At 50.3% G+C, this 16,489-nt stretch overlaps 2 protein-coding genes across 5 annotated transcripts in view; one reads left to right on the top strand and one right to left on the bottom strand.

Moving 5' to 3' along the window:
• The window catches only part of KIF9 (kinesin family member 9), a 42,681-nt gene extending 37,827 nt beyond the window's left edge, over window positions 1–4,854 (bottom strand). The window contains exons 1-3 of one of the 3 annotated variants that reach the window (XM_053409388.1): window positions 4,678–4,854; window positions 1,168–1,274; window positions 783–948 (exon numbers count right to left, since the gene is read on the bottom strand). In XM_053409388.1, coding sequence (XP_053265363.1) covers window positions 783–948; window positions 1,168–1,263 — 262 coding nt within the window. In that variant the 5' untranslated portion in view covers window positions 1,264–1,274; window positions 4,678–4,854. Of the gene's footprint in view, window positions 1–782; window positions 949–1,153; window positions 1,275–1,412; window positions 3,130–4,677 lie in introns of those variants that run through there. The other 2 variants (XM_053409389.1, XM_053409390.1) reach the window with 2 other exon arrangements.
• A 138-nt stretch (window positions 4,855–4,992) lies between these two features.
• KLHL18 (kelch like family member 18) overlaps window positions 4,993–16,489 on the top strand; it is a 45,167-nt gene continuing 33,670 nt past the window's right edge. For both annotated transcript variants that reach the window (XM_053409402.1, XM_053409401.1), the window contains exon 1: window positions 4,993–5,353. In XM_053409402.1, coding sequence (XP_053265377.1) covers window positions 5,213–5,353 — 141 coding nt within the window. In that variant the 5' untranslated portion in view covers window positions 4,993–5,212. The remainder of the gene's footprint in view (window positions 5,354–16,489) is intronic.

The following is a 16,489-nucleotide window of genomic DNA, read 5'->3' as shown; positions in this document are numbered from 1 at the left end:
AAGAGTCTTCTGGATCAGGCCAATGGCCCATCTAGCTCATTATGGCAGGATGGTTTGAGAATATTACACTGATCCTGGATTGACTACACTTACTGCCAGTTAGTATCCAGACCCAAACCCAATTAAAAGTGCTAGTTTTGACTTATAAAGTCTTAAATGGCTCAGGACCGCAATACCTCAAGGACAGCCCCTCCCAATATGTGATAGACAGTGGTGTCTTGCAATAAATAAAGAAGAAACAAAGAATCATGCAGAGTCCAAACACAGAGTCAAAAGATTCACAGTAAAGGAAAAACTTTCCTGAGGCGAAAAAACACTTCCAAACAAAACTGTATTTCGAAGGGATTTGACACCTTTGTGACTTTCTTGCCATATATTTAATCATGTAGCCAGCATGACTAAGCCGCTTCTGGCGAACCAGAGCAGCGCACGGAAACGCAGTTTACCTTCCCGCCGGAGTGGTACCTATTTATCTACTTGCACTTTGATGCTCTTTCGAACTGCTAGGTTGGCAGGAGCAGGGACCGAACAATGGGAACTCACTCTGTCGCGGGGATTCGAACCACCGACCTTCTGATCGGCAAGTCCTAGGCTAACCCACAGCGCCACCCGCGTCTGGTACTGCATGCCTAACAGATTGGACCATCAGAATAGGATACAGGGCCTCAAGGAACATTCAGACAAGGCTGCCAGAGAAGGACTGCTGAGGTAACACACCCGCAATGCTGCTCCCATTCCAAATGGAAACTGAAGACTGCACAGGCAATGACAAGAACATTTACCGTTATATCCATTAAGGGCCTGGGAGACCAAATCTCTGGCTACTGCATCATAAACCGCATCCTGGGGGGCATCGTGAAGAACACCATCTAATTTAAAGGACCAGTCTGTCTGCTTGTTGTTGACTACTCCTTTCGTGCGGTCTCTCTCAATGTATATTTCCATCGTCTGGAAAGTACAAAGAAAACGGAGTGTGGAAATTTGTAACCTTGAAGGTCGTAAGAACACGGAGTGAATTGTCGTCGCCCACCACCAACCATATTCTGCTTTTCCTTAAAAATTAATTCAAAGCATCCTCGAAGCTTTAAAACAGAAACAGACCAGTAAAAGACATGCACAAAGGTAGACCAGAACGGTTTTTGTTTTGGCTGACCTGTGTTCACTGACCTTATTGTCTTCCCCGAACTTGATCATGTCTTGTGGGAAGTCACCCGTCGGCTTGACTCGTGCAAATGCGCTAACTCTCTTTGGACAGGCACACATGGTGATGTGCACTGGGAGTGGCAGAGGAATGGAAAGGAAAAACAGGGGAAAAATGAATTTCTTCAAGGTTCAATTCACATCAGCCCTTGAATCTCAAGGTTTAAAAAAAAAGATAAAACCAGTGCAAATGATAGGCTGATTACTGTTACCTCTGGATCAGGAGAAGAAGCTCAGATTAAATACCTCCAGTGTTTGACACATGAAGGTGAAATTCCAGTGTCAGAGGCAATATGGGAGTGTAGTTCTTCCCAGAGCCTCCCTAGCAGAAGCAGTTCCTTCCAGGTGTTGGTGAATGACAACTCACATAATCTCTAACCACTGGTCATGCTGGCTTAAGGATGAAAGGAGAAGATCATCTGGAGGCCTCCATGTTGCCTAGACTGGTGAGGAACTTGATGTCTCCCAAGCTTTGCATGCAAGGCAGACACTCTGAACAGAGCTACAGACATTCTCCTGCCAGAACTTGGAAGCAGCAAGACTGTTCCCTCAGTTTCCATGGCCAGCTCCCACCGGCAAGATGGAGTGGAGTGAAGGAACAGTTCATCAAACTCCCCCACCCTTCTTCTTGCGAAGGCTTCAGATCAGAGACAGGCGTTCCTCCTTCTCACCAGCCACTAGTATGTCTCAGCGACGGAGCCAAGAAATATAGAACTCTGGGTTTAATTTTGAATAAAATGAAGTTGGCCGGGGTGTGCGTAAGTCTTCATTCCCTTGTGTGGAACTACTTCTGGAGCTATTCTAAGAAGCAACAGGCTTTTGGAAACCAGAGATGCTAAAAGGCTGCTAAACCATCTAACCACAGGGACTAGGATTCGGTGGCCTTCCAGATGTTGCTGCGCTCTCATCAACAGCATCTGGAGAACCACAGCTCTTCACCGCCGCCTCAGGCAAAAAGGTTTAGCTTTTCTGCTTCCTTACAAAGAATCCTGAGTAACTTGGAGGTGGGAAAATAGAGGTGTGAACGTCTATCTCCCCAACTACAATTGCTTCCAGATGGCCTCTTTATTGAGCATTCATCCTGATTTCTTTGTGGGGAGATTAGACGGCAGGTGCTTCCAGACGCCATCCCAGTCAGGGATAATTTGGCAACCTGAATTCTCCGGAATGTACTCCAATCCTTCCTGCAAACAGCAACTTTCTGGAAGAGTCTGGCATTGGCTGTTAAATGAGCATGAATTCTAATGTGTTTGCAGGGAGGGTAACATTGCATCGAAGGACATTCCAGCGCATTCCCTCGCCACTTTTCCTTATTGCACGAAGTCTGATCTTTGGGAGAAGCACATTTAATGCGCAAGACCTAACGGTCAACTGTAATAGTGCAACCTGAATTTGCTGGGGTTTTTTTTACTGAATCTCACTTGAAAATAGCAACATTCTGGAAGCACCCCCAGCAATCTCTTGTTCCTCAAGGAAGAACAGACAACAGGAACCTCACTGTACTGCACAAATCGCCTATCTCTCAAGGGCCAGGGGCCAGGACAACCTGCAATTCACTGGGGAGGGCTGCTTCTGCGACTTGTGGTCTTTATTATCAGTCGCCTGCCAACCCCCACCCATCCTAAGCTCTATTTTATTTTACAAATTATTTTTATTAGTTTTCCAAATTGATGCAAATCAAACCTAATTGCTTTAATTTACTGCGGTTTTTAAAAATCAGGTTTCCCACTCCTGTTGCCAACATATGTCCATCTCTTCTATTGCTGCCACATCATTTCCCCCCTCCCTCCGGATACTCTGTCATCAACTGCCAGGGAGCAGATGATGCTGGTCAACAGAGGGGCTATGTCTGTGGGGTGGCATCTTTGCCATCAAACTCCACCACCCCACCCCAAAGTCCACCTGAAGGGAAGAGTGTGGAACTGGCTTAACCCCCGCTCCCCGCCTTTTCCATTTTTCTCCTCATAATTAATTATCACTGACAGCAATATTGTTATTCTTAAGCCTTGAATGCACCGCCAGAAAGGCGATACACAAGACTGCAATTCTCTAGGTAAACTGTGGAGTTTACAAAGGTAAAGGGACCCCTGACCATTAGGTCCAGTCGCAGACAACTCTGGAGTTGCAGCGCTCATCTCGCTTTATTGGCCGAGGGAGCCGGCGTACAGCTTCCGGGTCATGTGGCCAGCATGACGAAGCAGCTTCTGGTGAACCAGAGCAGTGCATGGAAACGCTGTTTACATTCCCGCCACAGCAGTACCTATTTATCTACTTGCACTTGACGTGCTTTCAAACTGCTAGGTTGGCAGGACTGAGCAACGGGAGTTCAGCCCGTTGCGGGGATTCGTCCTAGGCTCTGTGGTTTAACCCACAGCGCCACTCAGGTCCCCTCTGTAGAGTTTAAAGGTAAAGGTAAAGGTACCCCTGCCCGTACGGGCCAGTCTTGACAGACTCTAGGGTTGTGCGCCCATCTCACTCAAGAGGCCGGGGGCCAGCGCTGTCCGCAGACACTTCCGGGTCACGTGGCCAGCGTGACATCGCTGCTCTGGCAAGCCAGAGCTGCACACGGAAACGCCATTTACCTTCCCGCTGGTAAGCGGTCCCTATTTATCTACTTGGACCCGGGGGTGCTTTCGAACTGCTAGGTTGGCAGGCGCTGGGACCGAGCAGTGGGAGCGCACCCCGCCGCGGGGATTCGAACCGCCGACCTTTCGATCAGCAAGCCCTAGACGCTGAGGCTTTTACCCACAGCGCCACCCGCGTCCCTTCTGTAGAGTTTACTTCTATCTAAATATTGCAAAGGAAGGAATGTGCAGCACAGGTTAGTAAATAAGTAAATAAGAATTAGTCATGAATCTAAACTGAACTTCTGTGGACAAGCACTGCAGCATTCCCTCCGACTGTAAATCCCAGGTGCTGCTGGGTGGTGGAAGACCGTTATTGAGGACTACTGAAGAAAGAGATCAACATGCTCAGGGAAAACCCAAGTGGCAGACTATCACTGGAAGGAGAGATCCTGAAGCTGAGGCTCCACTACTTTGGCCACCTCATGAGAAGAGAAGACTCCCTGGAAAAGACCCTGATGTTGGGAAAGATGGAGGGCACAAGGAGAAGGGGACGCCAGAGGACGAGATGGTGGGACAGTGTTCTGGAAGCTACCAGCATGAGGGAGGCAGTGGAAGACAGGAGGGCCTGGCGTGCTCTGGTCCAGGGGGTCACAAAGAGGCGGACACGACTAAACGACTAAATAAGTATTTTAGCCCAGTCCCACCCGCATCTCTGAGCAGCCGGAGGACCCGAGGGAAAGCTGCAGCTGTTGCCCTAGAGAGAGAGAGAGCTCCCCTATGCCCCTTGGGGGGCTCCCTCAAGAGGGGCAGATAGAAAAAGAAAAAGAAAGAAAGGAAGGAAGGAAGGAAGGAAGGAAGGAAGGAAGGAAGGCAGGCAGGCAGGCAGGCAGGCACACGCGGAGGCACTGACCCTCCCCCGGGGAGGCTTCTCCTGCTCCCGCCGCCGGCGAGGGAGAGAGCGAACGGGAGCGCGCGAGCGAGCGCCCGAGGCATTAAAAGAGCGCCGGCGGGAGCGCGCGGGCAGGACAACCGGCGAGAGGGAAGCCCGCCGTCGCCATGGCGACCGCCGCTTCCCGTATCCGCCGTCGCCATGGCGACCGCCGCTTCCGGCTTCGAGCGCCGGTCTTGGCCGGAAGGGGACGCTCTCGCGCCCAAGGGGCGGGTAGGCGGGGCTAGTAGCTTCCGGCGCGTCTTTCTCTCTCTCTGTCTCTTTCTCTGTGCCCCCCCTCCCTCCCTCGTCGGGCTGAGGCGAAGAAAGGGGCCGGCCTCGTCCGGGTTACGGTGGCCGGGCGGGGCCAGGCGGCGCCCGAAGCGAAAGCGAGGAGAAGGAGGGCTGGCTGCCCCTGCCTCGCTCCCTCCCTCCCTCCTCCGCCTCTGCGCGCGGCGGGCGCCGGTCCCGGCCGGACCCGGGGCTTGGCAGGCAGGCAGGCAGGCAGGCAGGCAAGATGCTGGAAGCGGCCGGGCCGGACCCGGAGCTGGACCCGGAGGACCTGGTGCACTTCTCGGTGGGGGACCTGCCCAGCCGGGGCTACGGGGTGATGGGCGAGATCCGGAGGCAGGGGAAGCTCTGCGACGTCACCCTCAAGGTAGCGCCTCAGGCGGCGGCGGGGGCGGGGGAGAAGATGGGGGGGGGTCTTCTCCCTGAGGGAGATTTGGGGGGTCTTTTACCTGAAGGGGAGGGGGGAAATGGGGGGGCTGGCACTGAGGGGGAGGGGAGAGAGATGGGGGGCTGGCCCTGGGGGGGTGAGGTGTGGCGGGGGTCCCTGAGGCGAAAGGGAGGGGGAGAGATGGGGGGTCTTTTCCCTGAGGGAGATTTGTGTGCAGGGGGGTCTTTTCCATGAAGGGGAGGGGGAGATGTGGGGGCTGGCCCTGAGGGGGAGGGGAGAGAGATGGGGGGCTACCCTGAGGGAGATTGGGGGGTCTTTTCCCTGAAGGGGAGGGGGCAATTGGGGGGCTGGCCCTGAGGGGGAGGGGAGAGAGATGGGGGGCTACCCTGAGGGAAATTTGGGGGGGTCTTTTCCCTGAAGGGGAGGGGGCAATTGGGGGGCTGGCCCTGAGGCGGAGGGGAGAGAGATGGGGGCTGGCCCTGGGAGGTGAGGTGTGGCGGGGGTCCCTGAGGGAGAAGGGAGGGGGGGAGATGCGGGACTTTTCCCTGAGGGAGAGGAGGGGGTCCTTTCCCTGAAGGGGAGAGGGCAGTTGTGGGGGCAGGCCCTTGAGTGAGGGGAGAGGGATTGGGGCTTTCCCTGGGGGGGTGAGGTGTGGCGGGGGTCCCTGAGGGGGAGAGATGGGGGGTATGCCCCTGAGAGGGAGGGGAAGCGGTGGGGGGGTCTGGTCAGCATTTTGCCCCCCCCCAACGAGGAGGGTATAAAAAAATGAGGCAGACGAAATTGGTTTTCCAGCATACATGTTGTGCCTGTATCAGAAGCTAATCTTGAGTCACAGAGTTGGAAGGGGGGGTCCCCCAGGGGTCATCTAGCCCGGCCCCCCTGCAACGGAGCTGCAAGAAACCTCGCAGCAAGTCAGACCTGAGACTGATCTTGTAGGAGGTGACGAGACACACATAAAATAAGCGGCAATATGCACTCCCTTATTGTCTGCTCAAGCAGCACTCAAAAAAGTGGCTTGTTTTGGGGTGGGAAACGACAAATATACGACATTTGAAACAATGTCAGGGCCAGCAGCAAGCAGTGTGTTGTGTTTGCTGCGCTCTCTCCGGTAGAGTTTATTTGGCTTATTTTATGGATCCCCACCTTCCATAAAAGGTTGCTTTTGCTATGACAGCTAAGGGAAGACGGTCACTTCCCTGTAAGCAGCTGGAAATGGGGATGTTATGGAAGGAGGGTCTGTTGAAGAAGAAAAACCATATAGGAAAGATGGTGGGTGTGATTTGGGGTAGGGTGGGGGGTAGGCAGTAGCAGGAGGGGTTGCCCTGCCTGTGAATCTCCAGATCAGCTTTCCCCAACTAGGTGCCCTCCTGGTACTGTTGGATTCCAGCTCCCATCAGCTCCAGCTCCCATGGCTGTTGGTTGGGGGTGCTGTGAACTGTAGTCCAGAAGCCTTCAAAGGGGATGCGGGTGATGCTGTGGGTTAAACCACAGAGCCTAGGACTTGCCGATCAGAAGGTCGGCGGTTTGAATCCCCGCGACGGGGTGAGCTCCCGGTGCTCAGTCCCTGCTCCTGCCAACCTAGCAGTTTGAAAGCACGTCAAAGTGCAAGTAGATAAATAGGTACCGCTCCAGCGGGAAGGTAAACGGCATTTCCGTGCACTGCTCTGGTTTGCCAGAAGCGGCTTAGTCCTGCTGGCCACATGACCTGGAAGCTGTACGCCGGCTCCCTCGGCCAATAAAGTGAGATGAGCGCCGCAACCCCAGAGTCAGCCACAACTGGACCTAATGGTCAGGGGTCCCTTTACCTTTTAGCCTTTAAAGGCTGCCTTACTGTCAGTGGGGAGGGCCAGAGGTGTGCATTAAGAGAGAAGATGCAGCAAGTTAGAACTAAGGCGGTACCTCCCACCTAAAGGAAATGCAGGTTTATTTGGCATCCTTGAGTGGTGTAACCCTGGCGGGTAGAGGGGTCCACAAGGGAGAAGTGGGGACCTATATGAGATGGGGTTTGGGATCAGATTGGGACTGGGAAATGGGTAGAGCCCAAGTAGCAAAAAGCTTCGGTTGAGGGCGATGCTACAAAGCCCATGTTTTTGTTCAGGTTAAAGTTTCCTGTTCAGCATTTGTTTGTTTGAAGGTATTATAATGAGGTGGCAGCACCTTGTTTGGGGATCTTCTCATCCTGGGTTTGCCCTTTGATTATAATCCAGCGGAGGATAACTTCAGTCCCAATTATTAGGAGTAACCACATTTGCATAGCATTGCCCTTTAGTCATCGCAAGCTGTGCAACCTCTCAGGAATGTGTTCCAGGTTGCCCAATGGGGTTTTGAAGCCTAGGTTGCTGGTGACAGCAATGCTTCTTAGCTAGTCCTGGTTTTAACGTTTTGTAGGTGGTCCGTGTGTAAATTGGATTTCGGCATCGGCCCAGCTTGTGGTGTTCCACCTCCTGCATGCAAATTGCAGCTGCACGCTCTCCTCACAGGAGAAGCAACCCAAGGACTGAATGACTCATGGAATGAATCCTTCTTCCTGGCTTGGCATGTGGCAGCTGTGAAGCAGATTGGCAGCGGTGGTTTGGCAAAGGGCATCATCAAAGGCTCTCATCCTTCTTTAAAGTTGGGATGCTCCAGCTTCAGCGTTGCAATCCTCCGGAAGTCCAGAAAACATTATCTGATCCTCCCTTTTAGACCTCCTACACAGTTTCAACAGGCATTATAGCATTAAAAACTTGTCCTGCTGGGTCTGACCCAGGTTCTAATTAATTCAGCAGTTCTGTTTCCAACAATGAGGGTATAAAGGCATCAGCCTTTCCCCATATGTGTTCTCACAGCATCCTGTATTCAGAGAGATGCTCACTTTAATAATAATAATAATAATAATAATAATAATAATAATAATAATAATAATAATAATTTTTATTTATACCCCACCCTCCCCAGCCAAGACCGGGCTCAGGGCGGCTAACAACCAATAATAAAAACAAGTTGATTAAAATACAATTTTAAAAACATAATACAACATCAAAACATTAGGATGCAGCCTCTTCACAGGAGGAGAAAGGAAAAAGAAAGGGGGGGAGGGAATCAAACTGATTCTAAGCCCAAGGCCAGGCGGAACAACTCTGTCTTACAGGCCCTGCGGAAAGAAATCAGATCCCGCAGGGCCCTGGTCCTATGAGACAGAGCTTTCCTCCAGGCTCGAGCCAGTATTGAGAGGGCCCTGGCTCTGGTTGAGGCTAATCTAACTTCCTTAGGGTCCAGGACCTCTAGGGTGTTGCTATTTATGGACCTTAAGGTCCTCCGTGGGGCATACCAGGAGAGGCGGTCCTGTAGGTACGAGGGATATATAGAGGTCCCAATCTAAGCTAGTATGTTTTATCCTCACTAAGGCTTATCCTTCATGAGCCTGTTTCTGACCTTCCTCAATCTGAAGGGTACCAGATTGAAGGCAAGCTCAATCCCTTTATTAAAAAGCAGGCACAACCTGTTGCCTCCTATATCAGGGATGGGGAGTCTCTGGCCCTCTGCATGTTGCTGAACTGCAACTTCCCTCAGCCTCAGCAAGCATGTTCACTGACTAGGGATGATGGGAGTTGTAGTTCGGCAACATCTGGAGGGCCACAGGTTCCCCTGTCCCCTGTTTAAATCCATATTTTTGGGGGGTGGATAGGTTTATTAGGTACAGAAAACCAGTATGGTCTCCCGCTACAATGCACTTAAAATCCAGACAGCTCCATATGGCTATCCCTCAGCTGTCACCTAACATCAGCTGTGCCATATGGCAGTAGCCCGATGAGAGATGGGGAGCAGGGCCCACTTCATCAGCTCCACAGAGATACTAGCTGTTGCTGGCTCCTCCTCCCGCTGAACCATTTCCATTCAAGATGGTCATTGCAAGAAGTTCCTAACATTAAGGCCAGTTGCCCAAGTGCATTCTCCCTCCCTCCCCACTCCATTTGCCTTGTGCGTCATGCCTTTCCGAAGGTTAGCCTGTGGGCAAGAACTGTCTTGTTCATTATTGATCATAATATTAAAGCTCTTTTGGCCAAAGAACAGTGGTACAAAATGTTTTAAATGAATGACATCCCCCAACCTCATTTAACCCACCATTTCCCTACCCCTGAACTAGATAGAGAAGTCCTGTAATATCTGAATGAAATGTTCATGTTTTAGTGGGTTTCCGAGAAGGGAATGTTCATTGCTGAACAAATCTTTCTTTGTGCGCATGGTTTGTTCGCAGAGCACACATACCCCTTATTGCAGAGGTTTTCAACCTTTCTGAGTCCACGGCTCCCTTGACCAACTACATTCTTTCTGTGGCAACCCTGCGGGGCTCAGGAGCCAAGTTATATCACCCTTTGCTTGCTGAGCTAGGAACTTCTCACCCTTTTTCAAACACCCTCCCTTGTCCATTCCCAACAGCAGGGGCTGGCTGGCTGGGCTCCCTCGACCGCTTGCTTGCTTGCTTACTTACTCTGAGGCCACCTCAGCTCCTGGCAACCAGCACCCCCTGACCAGCCCCAGAGGCACCATTCACCTGTGGAGCTTGTAGCCAGGGCTGCTGCAACAAACAGCTGTGCAAGCCTTTGGGTGGCAGAGGCGCAAGAGGGCATCAGAGGGAGGGAGGGAAGGAAAGAAGGACAGAGGGTTGCCTGCGACACCTCTGACCATCATTCAAGGCACCCCAGGGTGCCACGGCACACTGGTTGAAAACCACTGCCTTGTTGAATAATGGTTATAATTTGGGGGTGCTATAAAAATCATTGTGGAGCAGAAGTATTATGGCAAGTATTTTCTCCTGTTCCAAATACAGTGGTACCTCGGGTTACATACGCTTCAGGTTACAGACTCCGCTAACCCAGAAATAGTACCTCGGGTTAAGAACTTTGCTTCAGGATGAGAACAGAAATCACGCGGCGGCAGCAGCAGGAGGCCCCATTAGCTAAAGTGGTGCTTCAGGTTAAGAACAGTTTCAGGTTAAGAATGGACCTCTGGAACGAATTAAGTACTTAACCAGAGGTACCACTGTACCCCCTTTTCTCTCTCATGGTCATTTAAAGAAACATTTTTTCAGTGCACTTGTGATCGGATTGTTTGCTCAGCATTTCCTCCTCTTGATATTCGGAACACAGCTGACTTTGCACAGAATGCGATATTTCTCCTTGAGGGAGAGACCTTCCTTTCCTGTCCTCTAGGACAGTGTTCCCCAACCTTGGGTCTCCAGCTGTTTTCGGACTACAATTCCCATCATCCTTGACCACTGATTTTGCTAGCGAGGGATGATGGGAGTTGTAGTCCAAAAACAGCTGGAGACCCAAGGTTGGGGAACACTGCTCTAGGACACGTTGTCCTCCTTCCCACTTAGCAGGCCGACCCCGAAGAAAAGCAAACGTCATTACTCTCAGGAGAGTCTCTCAAGCAGGTATAGCTGACAGCGGAATCGTTTTCCTTAATCTGGTACAAAGCAGTCAACATTTCTTGGCAGAGCATTGGAGAAGCCTGAAAAACTGGGTGGAAGATCTGCCCAACAGGACAAGGTTTTTGGCAGCTTGTTTGCATTACGTTCAGCATATTGAACTCTAAGCAAGCATTACTAGGACAGGTAAAAGATGAAGAAGATCTGGAATAATTCTCCGTCAGGAGTTCCAAAACTGATCCACTAACCGTCAGTGGTCCATGAACTTCATTCAGGTGCTCTGTGGATGTGTGACCAAGGATGGTCTATTGCATTAAAAATCTTGAGTTTTAATCATATTTTAATTTCTTCTTACATTGTATTTTATTGCGTTACATTTTAGAATCTATGGAGTACAATAAAATCATATAAAAGTGAAGTATGCTATAAAAATACCATTCAGAATTATAGAGCACCTAGCACAGAGCATTACAATTGCTGTACTGGGCACACAAGCCATTATTAAGTGGTTTACTAAGACCCTCAGCCGTTTTCAAGTGGTCTGGGGGCGGGGAGTTTGGGAACCATTGTTCTAAGCCACTTGCTCGAATGGGCATTTCACTAACAATACATTGAGCTGTGTAGGCAGAATTGCACTTTAATTGGAGGAGGAAGCAGGATTCTGTGCACTTGGTGATGGATATAAGCAGCTGTTGTGAATAATACCAGCTAGCAGAGCTATGCTGTGTCTTCTCCTTCCTGTCTTCATTGACCCTTCTGCCCGAGGGCTGCTGCTTAATGCAGTTTTGGGCTCTCAGACTCTGAGTGAGTCACAAATGGCAGTCTATATTGGAGAGAGGTTGTGCTGCTTGGGCTGGCTTCATAGTGATTAGTCACAACATTTTCCCCACAGTAAGCAAGGCCAGAGAGGGCAAGTGTTGTTGGACTACAACTCCCATCATCTCAGGCCATAGGCCTGGCTGGTTAGAACTGGCAAGCGTTGAAATCCAACATCTGGGTTTCTACGGACACCCAGCTCGTGGTACAGTGGTACCTCGGGTTGCATACGCTTCAGGTTACATACGCTTTAGGTTACAGACTCCGCTAACCCAGAAATAGTACCTCGGGTTAAGAACTTTGCTTCAGGATGAGAACAGAAATTGTGTTGCGGCGGCAGCAGCAGGAGGCCCCATTAGCTAAAGTGGTGCTTCAGCTTAAGAACAGTTTCAGGTTAAGAACGGGCCTCCGGAACGAATTAAGTACTTAACCCGAGGTACCACTGTATAAGGAAAATTATGTATACTTGTATCTTATCACCAAAACCGATTTGGGTTCAAATTGTTGAATGTCAGCTGTCCTCCACTGCAAGTATTACTTATTTTTATAACTTGAGATCATTTGCCTTTCATTTTAGTGCAGCAACAACTGGGACTGGTTTTTCCTCTCTAAACCCTTCCCTTTTGTTTGTCACAATTGGATTTTCATTCTCTGACATAATTAGATTTCAGCTTGTGACGGCTCCTAAACGTTTCCATATTTATGAATCAATACAGCTGTTACGTTTCTATTTGGAGGTATTGAATTACTGTGATCTGGCCTTCTGCTTCTCCTCTCCACGCCCCCGGTCCTTCTTCAGAGGGTATACAGTAATAGCATTAAGTAAAGGTAAAGGTAAAGGTACACCTGCCCGTACGGGCCAGTCTTGACAGACTCTAGGGTTGTGCGCCCATCTCACTCAAGAGGCCGGGGGCCAGCGTTGTCCGGAGACACTTCCGGGTCACGTGGCCAGCGTGACATCGCTGCTCTGGCGAGCCAGAGCCGCACACGGAAACGCCGTTTACCTTCCCGCTAGTAAGCGGTCCCTATTTATCTACTTGCACCCGGGAGTGCTTTCGAACTGCTAGGTTGGCAGGCGCTGGGACTGAACAACGGGAGCGCACCCCGCCGCGGGGATTCGAACCGCCGACCTTTCAATCGGCAAGCCCTAGGCACTGAGGCTTTTACCCACAGCGCCACCCGCGTCCCACGTAATAGCATTACGGGATTACAAATCCATAATTTTAAGCAATTGGTAATGTAACCAACCAGATGTACGGGATATCAATTTTTTCACATATATGCTGGAGTTTTCAAGGTGGGAGGTGTCACAGAACAGCACCTGCTCAAAGGTATTATACCCAAGCAATCCTGATCCACAGTCGCACACCCCCCCCCCACCAAAAAACCCCCCAGCTCCAGAGAGGTTCAGGGTAGAGAGGACTCTCAGAACAAGGTTGGAAGGTACCATGGTGCAGTCTGTGGGAAGGAGAAAGACTCTGGTGGCTTCAGCTAAGTAGAATACAAAAGGGAGAATTTCTCCTTTAACTAAACTCATGCTTGTGAAACTGCAACTGGAACTGGAACAGAAACCTACTTCGGTGCTGAATGAAACCTATAGTTAGGGAAAGTGGGGTTGGTGAAAACGAATGCACTACCAAAAATTCTTGTTTTCTCTTCTGTTGAACATTCTGTAATGAGTGGTGTGACTGTCTTGAAAAGCTGTCAGTAGGAAATAAGCCATTTTTTTGGTTTCCTTTTTGTGGGAGATTGGGAAGACCGCCTAGTGTAGTTTCTGAAACTAAACTAGGCTTTGGAGCGAAACTTCCTCGGTGTCTCTAAATCATGCATTTTAAACGCAGATACCTGAATGCTCATCATTTTAGGAGTGTAATGGTAGCGATGTCTATCCGCTCCAACAAGGGGATGGTATGGAGAAGCATACATTTGCCGTGTAAAATATATGTGTGTGATATCCTGTGATCTTGTAGGATATATCAGATATTGAGGTGTCAGTTGAGAGGGCAGAAAAGTACCCAAGGGAAGAACTCCCTTTTTGCACTATCTAGGGTCCCCGTCCCTTACTGTGTTCCTATAAGATGTTTCAGGATGGTAGCTCCAAACCTGAGTACTAGCGTGATAGGAATATAAGAAGCTTCCTCAAACCAGGTCGTGCTTTTGGCTCACCTCGCCTGACACTGCCTGTTCTGACTGGCAGCAGTTCTTGAGAGCATCTGTCAGAGAGAGGGGTCTTAGCCACCATCTCCTACCTAAGGTGATTTTATATGGAGACGCCAGAGATTGAACTAGGAAGAAACACGTGCTCTACCACAGATCTCTTTATAAATGATGATCTGGGTAGCAGCACAACGTCTCTGGGTGGAACCCTTGCTTTCATAGAGATTGTAACGTGTGAACGAACCAAAACTTACCGTATTTTTTGCTCCATAAGGCGCACCGGACCATAGGGCGCACCTAGTTTTTAAAGGGGGAAATCAAGGGGGGGAATCTTATTTTCCCCCCCCAGCCCCAAAGAGCAGCGTACAGGCTGCGCGCAGCCTGTTCACTTCTCCCAGAGCTTCTGGGGCTGCCAGGGGAAGCCCAGGTTTCCCCCCCAAAGAGCAAAGAAGCCAAGACAGCGAGCTGGATCCATCCCGCTCACTGTTTTGGCTTCCTCTTTAGCCGCGCGCAACCTCTCCCTGCTGGAGGGGTTGCACGCGGCTATGGCACAAGCCAAGACAGTGAGCGGGATGGATCCCGCTTGCTGTTTTGGGTTCCTCTTTAGCTGCGTGCAACCTCTCCAGCCGGGAGAGGCTGCGCGGGGCTAAAGAAGCCATAGCTGCGTGCAGCCTCTCCCTGCTAGAGGGGCTGCGCGCGGCTATCCCTGAAGCCTTCCGAGAGCAGCGCAAGTTCCCACTGCGCTCCTCAGGCTTCGGGTTCCTTTTGCTGAAGCTGGAAGAGCAAGACTCTCCTGGCTTCAGCGAAAGGAACCTGAAGCCTCCGGAACGCAGCAGGAACTCGCGCTGCGCTCCGAAGGCTTTAGGCGGCTATCCCTGAAGCCTGGAGAGCGAGAGGGGTCGGTGCACACCGACGCCTCTCGCTCTCCAGGCTTCAGCGAAAGCAACGCGAACTGCGGAGGGAGCGCTCCCTCTGCGCTTCAGAGGCTTCGTGTTGCTATCGCTGAAGCCAAGGAGCCTGCATTCCGTAATCAGCAAGGTGATGTGGCTGTCTATATGTGCATCAGAGTCACTCTAAAAGCCTCCGTTGTCAATCTATTTGTTACCCTGGGAGATCAATTTACTGAATTTACAAGCTGAAATTTTCAACCCGGCCCTGTACATGGCTGGTTCCTAAAACCTTCCTGGATTCCTACGCATCCAGGAATTTGGGCCACTTCTCCAGCCCAGGACTGAAGTCCTTACCTCAGAGGCTTGTTATGAAGTAAAAAAAATATGAATGCGTTAATCACATTTGGTTTTGCCCTTCCTCCGAGGAGTATAGGAGACTTTAGATGAGATCATTCTCCTATAAATTAGGCGGTGGACTTGGGGAATCTGAAATTCTTGTATGCATTCTGCCAGCTACGTGTTGGTTGATCTTGAACCAGTTTTTTCTCTCTCTCTCTCTTTGTCTAATAGGCCTCACAGGGTGACTTTAAATTAAGGGAGGGGGCAAGGAGAGCTGTGTGACCCCCCTCCCCAAATCTCATGGAGAACAGGGTCAGTAAAAATGGGGAAAAACAACCAAAGAGACTATTTTCCATTTTAAACGATATTCTACAGAGCTTGAATCAAGGATATGCTGTTAAACTTGCAGCATCTAAAGAGATGCTTTGTTGTTGTTGTTGTTTAGTCGTTTAGTCGTGTCCGACTCTTCGTGACTCCCTGGACCAGAGCACGCCAGGCACTCCTGTCTTCCACTGCCTCCCGCAATTTGGTCAAACTCATTCTGGTAGCCTCGAGAACACTGTCCAACCATCTCGTCCTCTGTCGTCCCCTTCTCCTTGTGCCCTCCATCTTTCCCAACATCAGGGTCTTTTCCAGGGAGTCTTCTCTTCTCATGAGGTGGCCAATGTACTGGAGCCTCAGCTTTAGGATCTGTCCTTCCAGGGAGCACTCAGGGCTGATTTCCTTCAGAATGGAGAGGTTGGATCTTCTTGCAGTCCATGGGACTCTCATGCGTCTCCTCCAGCACCAGAATTCAGAAGCATCCATTCTTTGGTGATCAGCCTTCTTTATGGTCCAGCTCTCACTTCCATACATCACTACTGGGAAAACCATAGCTTTAACTGTACGGACCTTTCTTGGCAAGGTGATGTCTCTGCTTTTTTTGCTTTAAGAGATGCTTAAATAAACCAAAAATCCTACATAATACTGGTGGCTCTGTTTATAACATTTTCCTGACTCCTGTTTGATGCTTGTCAAAGCTCTACCAAATTCCAGGGCCTTATAGCTTACTTCTGAGAACAGGTATGCCCTTGGCCATCAGTACGTGGAATAGGACGAGTCCGTAACTCAAGTCAAGAGTCCCAGAGGGCCTGCTTAACAAAAGGGCTTAAGAGGCCTTACAAAATTGAGATTGCCTTCTGCCAGGGGCCATGCTTTCAGCCAGGCAGCCTGACATATTTATGGTACCTGCAGCGTTCTGCAGAAGGCTTTATTGGGAGTTATTAATATTCAGGTGTGGGTGTGTGCAGGGGAGAAGCAGCCTCTCATTAAACCGGCACCGAGTGCTATAAAGGGAAAGCTTTGTACATCCTGTTTCTGAAAGTGGATCTGAGCAGGCAGGTGGCTGCGCTCACATATTCCTTGCAAACTGTCTCATCGCCATGAAACGGCATCGCAGGCAGAATAACCTACTAAAACTCTCAAAGGTGAAACATGGGCTTCCTCTGCATGCCTATGACA

Source organism: Podarcis raffonei, chromosome 12 (assembly GCF_027172205.1).
Source record: "Podarcis raffonei isolate rPodRaf1 chromosome 12, rPodRaf1.pri, whole genome shotgun sequence".
In the NCBI taxonomy this organism is placed as follows: Eukaryota; Metazoa; Chordata; class Lepidosauria; order Squamata; family Lacertidae; genus Podarcis; species Podarcis raffonei.
Note: the sequence above shows the minus strand (reverse complement) of the source record. Positions and strands in the feature narration are given on the sequence as shown.